At 58.7% G+C, this 18,313-nt stretch overlaps 1 protein-coding gene across 6 annotated transcripts in view; it reads right to left on the bottom strand.

The window, feature by feature from the left end:
* PACSIN2 (protein kinase C and casein kinase substrate in neurons 2) overlaps nt 1–18,313 on the bottom strand; it is a 135,874-nt gene that overhangs the window by 5,034 nt on the left and 112,527 nt on the right. For 3 of the 6 annotated variants that reach the window (XM_023257563.2, XM_045062472.1, XM_019835675.3), the window contains 8 exons: nt 15,743–15,899; nt 13,490–13,725; nt 11,613–11,768; nt 7,105–7,280; nt 5,438–5,558; nt 3,977–3,982; nt 2,594–2,715; nt 190–312 (listed from right to left, as the gene is read on the bottom strand). In XM_023257563.2, coding sequence (XP_023113331.1) covers nt 190–312; nt 2,594–2,715; nt 3,977–3,982; nt 5,438–5,558; nt 7,105–7,280; nt 11,613–11,768; nt 13,490–13,725; nt 15,743–15,899 — 1,097 coding nt within the window. The remainder of the gene's footprint in view (nt 1–189; nt 313–2,593; nt 2,716–3,976; nt 3,983–5,437; nt 5,559–7,104; nt 7,281–11,612; nt 11,769–13,489; nt 13,726–15,742; nt 15,900–18,313) is intronic. The other 3 variants (XM_019835678.3, XM_019835676.3, XM_019835679.3) reach the window with 3 other exon arrangements.

Genomic DNA, 18,313 nt, shown 5'->3' on the forward strand with positions numbered 1-18,313 from the left:
GGATTATTAACGGGTGCCCCCCCCGCCCAGCGAAAGAGGAGCCAGAGGCTGTCCACACCGGCAGCCGGGCACCTCCTGCAGGCCTCGTGCATCGCTCTGAGTGCCAAGGGGGCAGGAGCCTGGACAGAGAGAGACGAGAGACAGAGAGCGAGCAAGGTGGAAACCGGAGGGAAATGTTTGTTCACCAACTTTTTGGCCTTAACGTCCTCCTTCTCACTGACGGTGCTCCCCGTGTCGTCCTCGTCCTCGAAAGGGTTGTAGTTGGACAGTGACTGTGCTGACCGTGTGGGGTTGCTCGGGACACTAAGGTCACTACAGGGAGAGAGACAGCTTTCAGGGGACCCCAGCTCGGCACCCCGCCCGGGGCCTGCATGCTCCCAGCTGCAGGATCACAGGGCCAGGGTCTGAAAGGACACATCGGCCACCCCCGCCCCGGACAGGAGGATATGTTGTTTGAGTGGGAACACGGTCTTAGCAAAAACACTTAGTGATATTCTGGTGGCTAAACACACTTACGGCGTCTAAGAGAGAACGACACTGCCATTTCCCCTCCTTGCCTCTGGACACTGGCTATCCTGAACAGGAGCCCTGGGGTCGGGACAGGCTGCTGCTGGAGCACAAGTCATGTCTGGGCTTTCGGCTTCTCCCCACAGCGCCCCAACCTGGCCCCCGTTCCCGACGCTGTGAGCTGGCGGGCCAGCCTGAGGGGCTCAGCCTGGGGAGCAGACAGCCTGGGAGGCTCAGAGCCCTGCTGCAGAGAGCAGGAGGGAGGCCCCTGGCCCTCGCCAGACCCCACAGCACAGCACTCTCCTCCTTCTGACTACAAAGGGTCCGGTGGCCTCCTCCCCACTTCTGGGGTTAGAGCTGCCAAAGCCTACTGAAGCCCTTTCCAAGCCCTTTCCAAGAAGAAAGAAGGAGCCCTTCGTGCTCCACAGAGAGAACATCCATCTGCACAACTGTATCAGCTGCCTACTGGGTGCCAGGCCCAGAGGGGACAGACTGGAGAGAAATCTGACCCAAGCCCGGCCCGGGGGCCAACAGCCAGGACGCAGAGACTGTGGGCACAAGGCGCAGAACAGGATGGCCAAGAAACGAGACAGGCCCCTAAGAGCCCCGGCACCTGACTGTGGAATTAAGCTGCAGGGTGGGGCTTGTGGGGCCAGCACTGCCTCCTGCCGCCAAGTGGGGGACTGTGTGCGGTCGGCACCCACAGCGCTGGATGGATGGCCCAGACAGAGTGGCGGTGGGGGGCAGGGCACAAATGTCACCAGTGACCCCAGGTGGCCAGCCACTGCCTCAGTGGCCTGGCGAGGGGCACCGGACCCAAGCCTGGGCTGTATGCCTGAGGCCAACAGGCCCTCCTCCCTCCCTGGCACCTTTCTCTTTCTGTAGGGGGCTGGTGCTGGGCGGCCCCGGCTGCCTAGACTCTCCCACACCCTCCTCCCCAACCCCTGGGGTGGTGTCTCACCCTCCACACCCCTGCGCCAGTCACACAGGTGCTGGCCTGATCCCTGGGACAGCTCGTACTGCTCTGGCCACTTCACCAAGTTCACCTGTCCAGACGGAGGCACAGCCACCTGAATGGTGAGCCATCACGTCTGCCCAGGAAGCCCGGGTAGGAGCTTCAGTGCCCGGGGATGCAGAAAGGGCTCCGGAACCTTCACGGACCCTCCCAGGAGGCACAACCGTGAGGTCTATCATTACTGTTGTGGCAGGGAAGCCTCTGGGTGCGGAGCTCGTGCGGCAGGAGTGGCCTCTGGGAGGGGCAGCTCTGCAGAGGACAGCAACACCTGCCCGCCGGGACGCGGAGGCCCGGGGACAGGCCTCGTCCAGCACACGCTTTCCCAGAGGTTCCAATGACCTCAGCATCACCTCTTCTATCCAAACTAGGTTGCAGCAAACAGTGACGTGGGAAATAAAATAACCAACGCTCTCACCAAAGAGGTGACATGTGGGGGCCTGGGTGGCTCAGTTGGTTAAGCGTCCGACATCGTCTTGGGTCATGCTCGCGCTCCGTGGGTTCAAGCCCCACGTCGGGCTCTGTGCTGACAGCTTGGAGCCTGGAGTCTGCTTCAGGTTATTTGTCTCCCTCTCTCTCTGCCCCTCCCCCACTCACATTCTGTCTCTCTTGCTCTCAAAAAAAAAAGGGGGGGGTGGGACACGTGACAATGCTGTCCTGTGCTGCCCCCCACTCCCAAATCAGGCCCCTGCACACGGCACAGGGAAGCAACCTGGCCAGGATGCCCGGTCCCACTGGAGGGAGCCACGACAGTGACCTCCACCTGCCTGCGTGCCAGTGGAGATCCACAACGACCAGCCTCTGACATCAGCTCCCGCCCTCTCTTGGGGCCAGAAGCAGGTCTGTGGCAAAGGCTCCCTTCTCTGGGTCCTTCCACAGCTCTGGCACCAGGTGAGCTGATGATCCTTCCCAGGGATGCCCTTGGGCCACTACCCAGCAGAGCTCGGATGCCCTGGAAGCATCTGGGAAGACGTGTGTGGGGGGCTCCCTGCAAGGCTTCACTGGGGAGTGTTCGGCCCACGCAGAGGACCCAGGGGACCTATCCCAGGGGACGGAGGCTGTCCCAGTGCCCACCTGCTGGGCTTGCTCTGCAGAGCCTGATCGCCTGTCTGGTTGATGCCCGTCAGGGTGACCCCGTCAGTAGCCTTCTTCTTCTCTCTCCGGCTGAGAGTTCGATTCAGGTCTGCGGACCACTCCTGGGCAGCAGGCACCGAGGGAGAGAGACAGGGAAGTTCATTAGTTTGAGGCCACGTCAGTCTAACACACCGGCCAGCCAGCCAGTGGCCCGCCCTGCCTGGTTAGTGACGCGTAGCCTCGCTGCCTCGATTTTGCCTTGTTTTCCAGCCGACCTCAGGTTCCTGGCACCTTCCTACTCCCCCGTCCTCACTGCTAAAGGTGGAAACTTGGGCCTGTGGTGGCCTGGTCTCGGGAGGAGAGTTTGGCCAGCCAGCACGCAGGTGTCCAGGGAGCCTCCCCATCCGGCCCCTGCCCACGTGGCACTAAGCCTCCGGCCACCTCAAGCCACCAGGGGTCGCCAGAGGCCTCGCCAGTTTCCTTGAGCCTTCCAAATTAGCTCTTTCAGCAAAGATCCTTCCCATTTATTCCCTAAAGTGTTTCTGGCTCCCAGGGGAACAGGAGGGCTGGCTACAGGACTCTGAGCAAGCCTGCAAGGTGGGGACCGCACCACAAGGTGCAAACGCACAGGGCCTGGATGTCACATCACCAAAGGGGCAGATAAGCCGGCTCGACCTCGCAGGTCTCCGGGAGTGGCTCCCTCACTGGTAGCAAGTGCTGTGGGGCTAACCGAGCAAAGAGTCGACTCCCCAAAGGTTCCCTAGTTTCCCAGCACGTAAAGAGCTTTTATCAACTGCACTGAGGGACAATGGAAGCGGGGAAAAGGAAGAAGGGCCGTCCCTAACACGTCTCCCTAACACGATCTTGCAGAAAGGCAGGTAACCCCACCCGTTACCAAACCACCTCCACTGAACTCACCCTTGGTGTGATCGAGGCCACAGCGTGGCCCACATGTACCTGTAGGGCCTCCAGATTAGAAGGCATCTTAGAAACACCAAGTCTAACCTGCCAACTTGTCAGACGAGGAAACTGAGGCCCAGACAGAAAACGTGACCTTGGCCACACAGAGTTGGTGGCAGGCTTGGGCCTGACTCCAGATCCTGGTCACCTATTTGTTGATAATTATCTTCTCAACCAAAATCAGCTGACTCAGAGAGACCCGTCCCGACTGGGTGGGCTCCCCAGGGCCCACGGAATCGACACCAGGCCGGCCGGGGAAGGAGGGCCGGCCGTTCACGAGGACCATGACCAGCACGGGCAGAACTGCTGCCTCAGCTCCTCTGCCGGCACCAGGCTGTGGAGCCCACACGCAGCCCACGCGGGCTGGACACACACGGCACGAGGTTTGGAATTCAATACATTAGCCAAAGAACAGAAACTTACTTCATCCTGCGGCATGGAAAATAAAAACAAATAATTTCATTAGACCCTGTAATTTCATGACCCCGGGAGAACCATTAAGCACGTGCCACATGGGGTGCTGCTTCCCGGCCTGCAGGATCCACAGACAGAAGGGCCACGGTGCGCTCTGGCCGGGACACCCACCCCAGTGGGACGGCCTGTCAAGTCTTCCTTCCCCGACCATTCCGTTCCCTAAGGGACTGGCGGGGGGTGACCTCCTGAGCCAGCTCCAGAGAGCAGCACACGCCCCCAGCAGGGGAAATCCCGGCTCTGTCCACAGGACACAGGTCAACTCGGTTCCTCCCCATCCACTGCCACTGAGGGGGGAGGGAGGGCAAGGAGGCTGCGTGCTTTCTCCTGTAGGTCCGCTTCCACCCTGGAGGGCCCTGGGGCTCTGCTTTGTGCAGGTGCCTCGGAGGAAGGGGCCCAGCCTGCTCTCGGCCTCCTGCTGGGAGAGCTCCTGCAGGCAGTGCAGGGGGCCCGCCCAGCTTTCTTCAGAAGCTCCAGAAGATGGAGGCACACGTATGAGGCCTGACACAACGGCCAGCACGGACCAGGTCACGACCCCCAGCTGCCCGAGGAGATGGGCGCCCGTGGTCCTCCCCATTTGACACGTGGGAACAAACGACTCGCTCAGCGTCCCACGGCTGGTAAGTGGTGAGGCCAGACCTGAGCGCAGCCTGTACCCTGGCAGCTCTGGAGGCAGGGGAGGCCCCTCGGCCCTCGCGCAAGGCGTCCTTCCCAGAAGGCAGCACCCGCGGGCCCGCAAAGCCTTTCCCGGCCCCCGCTTCATCATAAGGTGCGGAGAATCCCTTCCCTCAGAGAAGGAGGGTGGCAGGACTCACGTGGGGCCCGACGGGGCCTGGCGACCGAGTCCTGTGTCTGGAAGAGACCCGAGGGCCTCAGGGCCTCCCGTTTTACATGTAAAGATACTGGAAGGCTCGGACCCAGGAAATCAGGAAAAGAGGAAAGTTAACCCTGGACCAAAATTGGTTGAATTTCCCGTCTGAAACAAGGCAAAGTGCCTCGTGTGAGGGGGAAGAAGAGCCCACCCTCCACCCCGTCCTGGACCGGAGGCCTGCCAAGCCCAGCTGCACGGTGGCTGCTCCCTTCTCAGCCGTCTGGCGGGTGGGGCGGGGAACTGGGGCCCCCGCGTGACCTGTGGGTCCTGGCACTCACCACCAAGAAGAGAATGCCAGTGGTCACCAAGTGACCGTCCGAATTCTTAATGACAAGGGTCTTTACTGAGATTCAGAAGGCCCTTCAGTAGTGCCCTGGGGACTCTGAACATGAAGCTGGTTTCTAGAATAGCCATGCTTAAAGGCTGCCCCACAAACAGGGCAAAGGCCAGAAAAGAGTTGAATGAGAAAGTCAGCACATGTCAACCTCACGGGCCCAGGCCCCTGCCGGACCAGCGGGGTCACGGGCACAGCCTCCTCTTACCTCAAACTGCGGCCAGTTCATGGACATGCCTGGCCCGTGGTTGGCTCTGAACCACCTCAGGTCCTCCACTGCGTCGGCGGCTTTGATGCTCTGTTCCAGGTCGCGGTAAATGTTCTTGTAGCTAAATCAGAAAGAGGAGACAGGACCGTCTTGGAAGGCAGGGAAGGCTACCATTCATCCCAGCCAAGAGCCGGGCCACAGCAGGCACGTGGTCTCCAGCCACACTAGAATCAGCTTCATAGTATGGACCAGGAGGTGCTGCCTGGGCCGGCGGGATGGTCCCCTGGCCTCCACGTGCACAGGAGACAAACAACGATCACGGTGCGTGAGCCAGCCACAGCTTTGGTTTCCCACAAATTGGCTTTTTGTCGTTATTTTTTATTTTTTGGCGGGGAGGAGCAGAGAGAGAGGGGGGCACAGGGGGTCCGGAGTGGGCTCTGCACTGACAGCACGGAGCCCCACGCGGGGCTCGAACTCACGAACCGTGGGATCGTGACCTGAGCCGAAGTCAGATGCTCAACCGAGCCACCCGGGGGACCCTTCCCACAAACTGGCTTTTAAACCAAACGGGCCAGGGCCTGGCAGCAGACTCACGGCCCGCTGGGAGCACCCTCTGCCCTAGAGCCTCAGAGGGAGCATGGCCCTGCGACACCTTCCCTTCAGACGTCCCACCTCCCAACCGTGAGAGAGTAAGTTTCTGCTGTCCTAAGCCACGGGATTTTGGTATTCTGTCACGACAGCCCCAGGGGGCCACTCGCCATCTACTCCCCAGGGAGGCGAGCCCCCCGCCTCCCCCCCTCCCCAGCCAGCGGTGCAGCTCCTGGCAAGTCACGCTCCACAGCCGGCCTCCGTTTTCTCGCCAGTGAGATGGGAAATAGTGCCTCCCACTGTACCGACTCTCCTAAGGATTAATGAATGCCGGCAGGGTAGCCCCGCGAGGACTGTTTCTATTGTGTCACACAGGAGACAAAGAGAATGTAATTTCCTGCGAACGAAGAGCCTTAACTTGTGAGTCCTTTCTGAATGGCTCTGCTATATGGACGGCTGAAGTCCACGTCCACAGTTAGCCCGGACCTCTGTCCCAAAGGAGGCATCACGGGACCAAGGACGAGGCGAGTGCGGAAGAAACACCGCGGCGTCCACGTCATGGTTCAGAGCTGAGTCTCTGAGGGCCCGTGCCGTCCAAGGGCCACTGAGAAGTCAAGGGCTGAGCAGGCAGCCAGCTGCTCTGGATGGAAGGGCCTCGCGAAGGGCTTCGAGGCAAGGTGGTCCTGAGGGTGGGGCACCCCAGCCCGGGAAGCACGGGGAAATGCTCCTGGCTTGATTTCAGATACGCCGCTGTGGTCGGTCCAAGCCGCGGCCCTCCCTTCCTACCCGGGCCCAGAGCGCGTTCATGGAGCTGGCGGTGCGTGGCCCGAGGCCCCCCGGCTCAGGCCAGCCGTGGGCCATCAGCTGCCACAGGCAGGGGGAGGGGAGGGGAGTACACCACACAGGCCGACCCCGTGGCACAAGACCCTCCCCGGACAGGAGAACTCAGTGGGGAGGAGGTCTTGGGACAGACACGGCCACCCCCAGCCCTGGTCTGGAGAGCAGTTACCGAGCTGTACGCAAAAGCCACTTTCCACTGACCACATGGTGACGTGCTCCCTCTCTAAACGGGAACTCACCTGGCCACGTTCGACAAGTCTAGGTGCTTCTGAACTTCCAGCAGGACTTCCCGGAAGAAGCGCAGGCGCTTTTCCTCAAACTGCTGGCACTGCTCAAACACCTGCTCCATGTTCTCCATGTACTGGGGGGTGCCCTGGTCGAGCTCCTTCAGCGACTTCTCATACTTCTCTTTGGTCTACAAGAAAAGCCGGCACCACAGGACGAAGGTTCATCTCCGCTCACCCCGGCTCCCTCTGGCACAGAGAAAGCCAGCCGGGCTCTGCGCCACCCTGTTCCTCACCCGCCTTTGTCCCTTTCCGCCACTTCTGGCGTCATCGGCATCTAGACTCGTCAGGTGACAATATTCGGGCAGACGCTTTGAGGGACTTCATAGGGAGTAAGCAGGGTGAGGAGCTGGGACCCAGCGTCCAAGGATCGACTTCCTCAACGCCCCTCAGGTCCCAGCCCACGGGACTCCCGCTCCACCCCTGATCCCAAAGGGGACACCCACCCGAGCTGGGCGGGGAAAACACTGGGCAAGACACCCTTCCCACCCCCACGTGGCCAGGCCCCCCAGGCTCATCGCCCAGGCCTCTACAGATTCCAAAGCACAAAGAGCACAAGCTCTGGAGTCTCACAGACTCCACTTTCAAATTCAAGTTCAAGTCCAAGCCCCCCCACTTCTGAACTGCAAACCACACTCTTGGCATCTGCTGGGCCTCTCAGCTAGAACCAGCCCAGACAGGTAGATGCTGGGGAAGGGGTGTTCACTCTGGAGCCCAGGGCGCGTGGTCTCGAGCACCAACCACTGCCACGCTGACTCCCACCCACGTCATCTACCCGTGTCCTCTCTCCCCGGGGAAGGGCTGCCAGGTCACCCACGCGCCTCGGACCTTGCCCACGACAGTGGTGACTCAGAAGTTATGTCAGAGGCAAGATCACAGGGTTGAGTGCCAGACAGACCTAGGGGTGGGTCCTGGCACCCCATTTTCTGACAGCCCCACTTTCCTTCGCAGAACATGAGGTACAGGCAAACCTTGTCTTATCGTGTTCCACGGGTATTGCATTTTTTCACAAACTGAAGGTTTGTGGCCACCCTGCGTGGACCAAGTCTATCGGTGCCACTTCCCCAGCAGCATTGGCTCACTTCAGGTCTCTCGTCACATTTGGGTGACCCTCGTAATACTTCAAACTTTTCCGCTATTATTGCTATTATTATGACGTTTGTCATGGTGATCTGTGACTAATGATGACTCCGTGAAACCTCAGTCGATGGTTAGAACTTTTTAACAATAAAATATTTAATTAAGGTATGTACGTCGTTTTTGGACGTAATGCCATTGCACACTTTGTAAATTACACTATAGTATAAACGTATCTTTTATATGCACTGAGAAACCAAGAAAGTCATTTGACTTGCTTTACTGTGACACTCCCTTCGTTGTAGCGGGTCCAGAACCAAAACCCCAGGGCCTGCACTTCTACTTCAACATGCTGGTATTTAAATGAGGTAACACAAGATGGGCACCAAGTTGCACAAAGCAGGAATTCAAAAAAGTTCTGGGCCCCTTGTCCTCCAGCCCACTACACTCCCCTACACAGCTGTTTCTTCAGAGACTGTCCTGAGAAGGGATTTTACCAGAAAGGAAGTATGATAGGACCACGGTAGTATCCTGGGGCAAATGGAGGGACAGCAGAGCTGGGGTGATATTTCCGATAAGCCTTTCCAGCTGGGGCCATATTTACTGTAAACCTTTCCACTATGGAGACCCTGAGACACGAGGGTGATCACGGACAGGTGGGCTGGCCACGCAGGAACTTGGCTTTTCTGGTCCTGATGATAGAGTGGGCTTCCAAGAAAGGGCTGAGCCTCCCTGAGCCGTTACAGGCCGCCTCGCCTTGAGGATCAAGGCCATGCCTTGGGACCCCGCCTGTGGGTCTCCCGCAACCTCGGGGGCAGCTTCTCTGCCCCCGCTCGAGACCCCAAGTCTACTCACTGTCTACACTGCTTCCCTCCCAGACACGCTTCTGTGACTCAGGCCCTGGAAAACTCCCCTTTATGCCCCAGGGATCTCTCTTCTCAAAGACTTCCCCAACAGGCCCCGTCCACTCCCTGGAACAACCCCCTGCCCCCTCCCATATCTACCGTTCCTTGTCCTGCTTCTGAGCCTCCTGGCTAGGCTTGGGTCCTCTGTGACCCCAGAGAAAGGTCATCCCTTCCAGTCTGGATATTCCCAGCAGGAACAGAGAGCCACCAACTGCCCTGATTATTCCTCCTCCTCCTCATCGGCCGCCTGCGCGTGTGAGGCCCTGTGTGGGATCACTAGCTCGGAGGCCCGAAGACCTGAAGCTCTAGTTTAAACACCTGGCGCCCAGCGGTACCATCAGGGTGACACAGAGCAACCACTTCTCTGGGATACTTCAACACAGCAGCCTCCCTGGGCACCCCGGGGCACCCGGTGGCGACAAGACGCTCCCCGGGCACGTGGCCCGTGTTCACAAACAGTCCGGCCCCAGCAAAGGCCAGGTAGAGAGCGTGATCACCACCACTGGGGAATCCCCAGCACAGAGCACTTAGAAAGTTCCCAGTAAACATCCGTGGAGCAAAACGAGAAGCAGCCTTCGCTCTCCTGTGGACGGTGACCTTTAGCACTGAACGTGAGGAGTTCCTTTCTGACGGATACTGCGAGGTGCAGTCACTGCCTGACCGGTAAGAAATACAGAAGGGCGTGTGCAGCCAGTCAGTGTTAGTTTTTGGAAACCGCTTCAGGAAGGGGAGGTGGGGGTGGGGGTGCCCTCCTCTCCGGGCTGGCTCTCGGCCTACGAGGACCATCGTGCTTCAAGGTCACCGACCAGACCGCAGAGCCAGGAGGGAAATCTCTACAATGCGGCCCAGTCATCCCGACAGGCGCCTTACATCTGACCTCGGACCCTGGGTCTGTTTTGCCGAAGCATCGATTTAGTGAACTCTGTTCGGAGCGGTGGGAAATAAAACAGGAAAGGTATGTGTCTACGTCTCCCTCACACCCACACCCCGACGCAGAGACGGCGCATCTCTCCTCTGGGCACCGTCCTGGGCACCTGGCAGAAGCGGCCCTCAGCACCCCGCCGGCCTCCCGTTCCTGGAGCCCAGGGGCCCTCCCTATTCGGCGCGTAGCCCCAGGCTCCTGACCCGATCCCACAGCGGAGGCAGCAGCTGCTCTAAAACCCCACATTCCTGGCCCTGCCCCAGGCCCAGAACCAGGAGCGGGGAGTGGGGGCTTGCTCCCCAAGAGGCTCCGGTGCTCGCTCTGAGGGATGGGCTCTTCCACAGACGACATTCTGCACGACCCCGCCCCCTCGCTACGCTGACGACAGAGCAGCGAGGAGCGGGGCGAGAGGGTACGGGCCGTCCCCCGCTCACACCACCAGCTGGCACAAGACTGAGCCTCTCCCAACGCAGTGTCCTCAGTCACACACAGAGATGCCACCACCTAAGTCCCCGGGCTCAGTGGTGCTCACCCAAGCCGGACACGGTGGAGGGTGTCCACGGAGCAGCTCAGGGCTCCTGCTTCCCCTCGGCCTCACGTCCTGTCCCGGCCGCAGGGCCTCTCCACTTCTCTGCGTCTCTCTCCCCAGACGCAGGCCGGCGTCTCCTCGCTCAGCCCTGCCGCAGAGCAGCCCCTGACGGCCCCGGCCCCCTGCACCCTCACCGCACAGCAGAGGCGGTGGCCCGGGGCCTCGCTCACGTCAGCTCTCACCTCCTGGGAACTTTCAAACGACGTGAACCTGTCCAGCGTTGGCACCGCGTGCCCCGGGCCTTCCGGGCAGGATCACTCCGGCCTCCGCGGGCGCCCTCACGGTCACACCGCCCTCCCGTCCGCTCTCTGATCCACGGCACTGCACAGAGGGCACCCAGGATGCCACGCTGCCTGTGCGCCTGCACCTCTCCAGGGCCTTCACCGCTGGGCCCTGCTCCCTCGACCCCGTCTATGGCCACAGTGCCCTGGGCCTTCCAGGCACTCCCGTCCTGCCATGGGACTCCTGCCCCTCACCACCAGAGCAATCCCTGTAAGCTGTGGTCCTCCTCCACACCTGTGCCCTCCCCAGGTTCTGGAACCTTCTTTCAGTGGCTCCCTGTTAGCAGCGTCAGAAGCTCCTCACCACCTGCCTTGCAAGACCACTGGCAATTTGGACATCATAACCCCCTGTGCCAGCTCAGACGTCAGCTCCCTGCCACTGACGTTCACGCCTCCACGTCCCGCACAAGCTGTTCCCGCCTGGCTGGCAGCAGCCCCACCGCCCTTCCCCGAGCGGAGGAATGGCCCGTTCCCCTGCCTGTCCAGCACTCGCTTCCGGCCCAGTCCCGAGCGGGGCACGGGGGGCCGCGGGAAGGGGCTCACTGCGGAACTCTCTCGAGGGCAGCGCTAGGTTCCGCCGCCGTGGCGCCTCCCCCCGCATCCGCTCCAGCGGCGACAAAGGCTGTGGGCCAGACGGGTGGCCAGCTGAGGCACGCGCGTTCAGCGTGGAAGAGCTGTGCCCGGTTTACCTTAAGAACATCTTGCTTGCATTTTTCTACTTTGTCCTGCAACTTCTTAAGCTGCTCGGGGTTGAGGGATGGGTCTGCTTTGCTGTTGGTTTCTCGTGACGTGGCCAACTTCTCCTCTTTGCACGCCGCGTGGTAGGCCTTCTTTGCTGCCTCCACCTGCAGGGGGAGGGAGCTCCTGAGCGCCACGTCGGGAGCACAGAGTCCCGACTAGAGGCTCCACAGACTCTGCTCGCGCCACCCAGACGAGAGGGAGGAGCAGGTGCAGAGCTCTGCGCGCCGCACGATCGCGACAGGGCAACCAGCAGACGCTGGCGCGGTGCCTGCCTGGGGCCGGGCGCCCTCCTGGGCACCGGGGGTGCGGCACCCAAGGCACCGGGCTGTCACGGAGCTCTCCGCCCAGCCAGAGAGGCGACTACAAGAGGCGGCTGAAGAACAGAGTCAGAGGGTAATGAGTGCCAAGGAGGAGAGAAGAGCGGGGAGGGGACGCCGTGTCGAGCTGCATTCGGAGGCTGGGGAGAGCAGGCCGAGAGACGCCACGGAGCAGGAATGGGAAGGAGGTGTGGCTGTCTGCGGGAAGAGCATGCCAGGCGGCTGGAACAGTGAATACAAAGTTCCAGGGCTAACGTGAGGGGCTGGTGTTGGGAGGCAGAGTCACAGGACACGTGTTCCACGGCTCTCTCCCATATATACACGCACGCACACAGGCGCATATATGTGCACATGTCTGTATAGTTTTTTTTTTAAGTTTTTTTAAAGTTTTCATATTTTTTTTTTTTTTTTTTTTTTTTTTTAAATTTTTTTTTCAACGTTTATTTATTTTTGGGACAGAGAGAGACAGAGCATGAACGGGGGAGGGTCAGAGAAAGAGGGAGACACAGAATCGGAAACAGGCTCCAGGCTCCGAGCCATCAGCCCAGAGCCTGACGCGGGGCTCGAACTCACGGACCGTGAGATCGTGACCTGGCTGAAGTCGGACGCTTAACCGACTGCGCCACCCAGGCGCCCCATAAAGTTTTCATATTTTTAAAAAGTTTTTAAATGTTTATTTTTGAGAGAGAGACAGAGTGCAACTGGGGAATGGGCAGAGAGAGGGAGACACAGAATCCGAAGCGGGCTCCAGGCTCCGAGCTGTCAGCACAGAGCCCGACGCGGGGCTCGAACTCACGAACTGCGAGATCGTGACCTGAGCCAAAGTTGGGCACTCAACCGACTGAGCCACCTAGGCGCCTCTCATGTGTGTATCTTTACTTCACAGACGTTTCCCTGCTTAAGCCAAAGTCACAGAGTTCATTCTAGAGAGGAAAGAGTTTTGTAACCGTGGCCTCATGAGGGGGATAATCGTTACAAATGAGGCCGCGGACAAGAAGAAAGGAGAGTGGCGAAGGCCGAGACAACAGAGTAAGGAGAGCCTGTCGTTACAACCCGAAGACAGAGGTCTGTTCTGGGCGGTTCTGGGGAGGAGGAAGGCAGTATGGCTCCGGAGAAAAGCTGGGGGACGGGCAAGGAAGGAAGCAGCACGGCCACCCAAGGAATGGGGCTGGCGAGCTGCGGGTGGTGAGGGCAGGGGTGCGTGTCTGAGAGCCTCCCGCGAGCCAAGGCTGGGCAAGGCTCAGTGGCTTCGGTTGCTACGTTTGGAAAAACCAGTATCAGTATCATCTGCAAATTTCAGAGAAAAACACATACAAAAGAAACATTTCAAATTAATCCTTTCTACTAGCCCAAAGGGACTCCGGTGTCTTGAACTGGAGTAAATCTTAACCACCACGGGCCTCCGAGGGGTGGCCCGTCTCTACCGCTGCCCAAAGCAGTCAGAGGGGGAGCAGCCAGGAAGCAGGGGCGCCGGGCCGGGCAGGGAGCTGCCTGCAGGAGGCATGCACCTCTTTCAGCTTCTTGGCCCAGGGCTTCTGCGCCTTCCGAAAGCCGTCCTCCGCCTCTTTGGTCTCCTTGAAGCCTCCCATCATCTGCTTGTGAAAGGCTTCCTTCTGCCAGTTCTTGATCTTCTCGAAGTCCTCGTTCATCAGGGAGGCCTTCACCTCCAGGTGCAGCTCGCTCACTCTCTCCGCCTCGGCCATGACCGCCGTCCAGGCCTTCTCCACCGTCCCGTACTGGGGCCCTGGCACAGGAGAGAAGCTGCTGGTTACTCGCCCGCGGCTCCCAGAGGGGCCCTGCCGTGGGGATTTGCTCTGTTAGCCTGTCTCTGCTGTGAGGACCGGATTCTAGGCCCAGCAGCCCGGCTGCTGGGCCGAGAGGTTTCCTTTGGGTTCTTTCAGATCTTTTTCTCTCAGCGGCTGTTCCTTTTTCAGCCTGGGATGAAGAAAGAATAGGGAAGCGAAGCTGGATGGACTCAGCCATTCTTTTGTTAGGGAAATCAGGGGATTACCCACATTTCCTTTTTTTAGAGTCACTAAGCTCTTTAAAAACTCGAATTTCTGCATCTTGGAAGTTTTTCTTTTTCCTAATTAATATTTTTTAAATGTTTATTCATTTATTAGGGTGGGGGGGGGGTGGGGAGAGGCAAAGAGAAAGAGAGAGAACATCCCAAGCAGGCTCAGCACTGTCAGCATAGAGGCTGACATGGGGCTCGAATTCATGAACCAGGAGATCGTGACCTGAGCTGAAATCAGGAGTCAGACACTTAACCAACTGAGCCACCCAGGGGCCCTAGCACCTTGAAAGTTTTAATATGCTTATGGCTGGCTGGAGAAGGAGGTGCCTCTGAAGTGAGCTGGCCTCTCCCCCTTCTTGAGGCCTCTCCCTTCCCCGTGGGGGGCTCTCCAGCACCTCTCTCATTCGCTCCCAGGAGGAGCCTGGCTCAGAGCAGGAACTTGAGAGCTGCTCGTCAAACAGAGGACTGTCTCCTCAGCAGAATGGAAGCCCTGTCTTGGGGAGAGGAAGGAGAGTTGGAGGCAGGAAGCTGCTCTGGCCAGATGGAAGTCTCTAGACAGTGGTCCCCTCGCACGCTGCACTCAGGAAGGAAGCTCGTAATCGGCCTGTCACTCTGCTGAGGGTGTGGGGTGCTGGCCTCAGGTGAGGGAGGAAGAAGCTGTGACGGAATCTGAGGGGGACAATTGCTGTTTGAGCTGCGTACTGACACAGAGAGGCACCGGAGGGGTGGAGAGCCGTGGGGGGTGTGAACCCTTCTGAACCTCGACTCCCTGTGTCTACAGAACAAGCTGCTCCCTGTCCCGCCTCGGTCTGCCACGCGGTGGTGGGATCCACGCGGTGAGGGGGGCAACGGTGCTCTGTGAGCCTCAAGTTTGGAATCAACACAAGGGACGGTGCTGGCAGCTGGACCCCAAGAGGTGGAAATAAAGTAACAAGTTACGGCTCCTCGTCACCCGTGCGTGACCACCTCACTCCCTGGCACCTGCTTGTACCAAGGCACTGTGCTAACCACCCCCACCTGACCGACGACCAGTTTCAGCAACAGGGGAGACACGGGCAGCTGGTCTAGACCGGGCCGAAGCTGCCTGGGACCCCCCCCCTCCCCCCGCCGGACCCCGAGGCCAGCGGCCTGACTTCCCCATCCTCTGAGGTGGGCTGCCACGGGAAAGGGCCTGCCCCACGGCACACCCTGAGAAAGCCCCACCAAACGGCTTCTGTCACAGGAAACCCTGGAAGCCATCAAGCCCCCCTCTACTACTGGGAGGTGCGTCCTGAGCACAATCCATATCTCCGGCAGCAGTCGGTTACCAAACTCCAGAATCTTCTGAGCGTTTTGCTAGGGAGGGAGCGGGGGCAGAACGCACACCATACGACACCTCTAGTTACTCCTGTTAAAATTCCAAATTAGAATTGGATGTCACTGGCGATGTCACCATCTAGTCTCTCCTGATCTGCCACACAGCCAAGCTTACGAAGAAACAACCCTCCGTGTCGGACCCGCCGTGCAAAGCAGCCAGCTCTCTGCCATGAGAGCGCTGACTCGAGTCTGGGTCCCGAAGGCGCCGTTCCGGGTTAGGCTGGCAAGCGTAGCGTGTCCTACGGATGACCGGGGCTCCGCAGAGGGGGGCTCGGGTGCTGTCTGCAGAGAGGAGCCCCGTGCCGCAAAGAAAGGGCAAGTGAGCTCACCCCGCCCACGCTGCTGGGTGACGGCGCCCCGCCGCCCCCCGGGGCGGCGGCCTCCCTACCCTTCTCCACGAGCTGCCTCCAGCGCCGCGCCCACTCGGTGAGCTGCTGCGCGTACGCCTTCTCGATGCGCGCCCGTTCGTGCAGGCAGTTCATGAGGTCGCTGCACAGGCGGTGGCCATCGTCGATCCGCTTCACCGTCCGCTTGTAGTTCCCAACCTAGGAGACAGAACCACACGGTGAGGCCGGGGCCCCCTCCTGGGACTGGGGCAGGCCCGACCCCCGCGGCTGCGCGCGTGGCCTCCGTGCCAGCCGGGCTCATCCACTCTTCCACTCAAAAGGCACCCTGCGTTGTTAGCTGACAAGCTCCCCGTTTTTGTTACTGGCAGGAACATTGAAAAAAAAAATTCAGAGCTCAAAAACCACGTGGCCAGCGTCCACGCTCTGACACCACGGACCAGGGAGGGGGACAGACCAGCACAGGCAGGGCTGTGGTGGAGGGAATGGCGAGCTGAAGGTGCCCAGAAGGGCATCTCGTGTAGACCAAGGGGTCAGGGACAGCTCCTGGAGCAAGTGATGTCTGACTAGAGCGATAAAAATAATAATAATAATAATAATAATAATAATAATAATAATAATAATAATTATTTAGTGGCTCGGATCTAAATGATTCTATAATTACTATTACAGAACTGGCTAAAGACCTTTGGAAAATCACTGGTATAAACAGGTTTCAGGCACCTCCCACTTTAACATCATCCCATGCTGGATTATTATCACTTCCCGATTACAGCCCTCAATACTCTCCCACCTTCTGAGCACCTACTATGTGCCAGGCAACACAGCAGGTGTTTTGCACCTGCAAATACTGCCCTGCCATGGCAAGTAGGAAGAAGATGAGAAAAACAGGGCTTAGGGGATGACCTAGGTCACTAAGATCGGGGGCAGCAGCTGAAGGCAGCATCTCAAACGGCTCCGGGTGGGACCGTCTCCATGGCAAAGCTCAGGCTCCTCTCTGCTTTGACCAGTGTTAAGGTGAATTTGGACTACATTCTCTCACATATGAAAAGAGAGACTAGCTCGTTTAAATTATCAAATATAGGGGCGCCTGGATGGCTCAGTCGGTTAAGCATCTGACTTCGGCTCAGGTCATGATCTCGCAGTTCATGAGTTCGAGCCCCGCCTCTGTCTCTGTGCTGACAGCTCAGGGCCTGGAGCCTGCTTCGGATTCTGTCTCTGTCTCTCTCTCTCTGCCCCTCCCCTACTCTCTCTCTCTCAAAAATAAACATTAAAAATTTCTAAAATAAACTATCAAATATAACAGAATTAAGAAATATTAGTGGCTGCGCTGGAGTGAGGATCAAAGCATTCACCAGACCTCACCTAGAAGGGCAGCGCGGACACTGGGGCGCTGGAGGAAATGTGGCAGAAAAACGATCATGCCATTCCAACCCTTCCTTCCCACTCGCTTCCAAAATCTTCACCAACTTTTACCAACTTTACCATTTCTGAAGGTCTCTCTGCTGGCTGATCCCTCTCCTATTTCACCCCTGTTTAGACTCAGTCTGGAAGCTCCTGCACAACAGAGGACTAGGTCCCACTCCTACACAAAAGGGGACAGTCCTCGCTGTCCCGGGCAGGCTGCGGAGACCGACAACGGCACAGCCTGTTGAACTCCGGTTTACGAAGAGTTCACACTAGAGTTTCTCCTGCCCTGAGCTGAACTAACCGAGGGGAGGGGGGCAGTGGTGAAGTCCTTGAAGAGGGACAGAACACGGGGGCCCCCGGAAGGGCATGGGCAACAGGGGAGGAGCTCTGGCCCCTCAGGAAGGGCTGTCGCTGAGGCCAGAGAGGACCCCGTTCCCATGGGGACCAGCAAGGAGCCCTGGAGGCCAGGCGGCCCGGACAGCCTTCTCCACCAGATGTTGAAGTGCACGCACAGCTCCAGGAGCGCGCGGCCAGGCGGTTGCTCCTGACCAAGATGGGCAGCTTTCAACTGTATCCTCGGCAGGCCCTGTCATTAGCGAGGCAAAAAGCAAGCGTTTCACAACCAGCTGGAAGTGACACCGAGTGCTCACTTCCCTTTAAAACAGGGTCCCGCTGTCATTTTGAAATCTACAGCAGGATGGAAAAATAAATAAATCAATAGCCAACCAAACACAACTCTGTGTCGCTGAGCTGGCGGCCACAAGGGCTAAGATCATCGCAGCTTGATTCAGGCTCGACGGGCGATGTGAGACCGTGACGCGGAGCCGGCTTTCACCTGTCACCAACAATATCCAAACTGGTAATCAAGATCACAGCGTGTTGGCTCTCCAGAAACCTACCCCCCTCTCTGCTTTTCAAAAGCCTCATAAAAAAATTTTAGGGAACAGAAGAGGGTATCTGTTAAGAAGGCACACGCTGGTCCAAGCCAGGTCCTGAGCAGTACCTCAGGCGCTGTTCATACTTAAGGACAGCTCTTGAAATCTGAAATCGCATTCCCAGCTGCAGCAAGGAATGCAGGCAGGACGTTTCCAGAATCATGTGTTTTGGGTTTAAATGTTGGCCGCTGTGACCACTGCTGAGGCCAAGGGGAGAAGGGAGTGGTCATGACAACAGGCACTGAGATGCTCTAGGAACGTCTGCCCTAC

The sequence above is a fragment of the Felis catus genome, chromosome B4, assembly GCF_018350175.1.
Source record: "Felis catus isolate Fca126 chromosome B4, F.catus_Fca126_mat1.0, whole genome shotgun sequence".
In the NCBI taxonomy this organism is placed as follows: Eukaryota; Metazoa; Chordata; class Mammalia; order Carnivora; family Felidae; genus Felis; species Felis catus.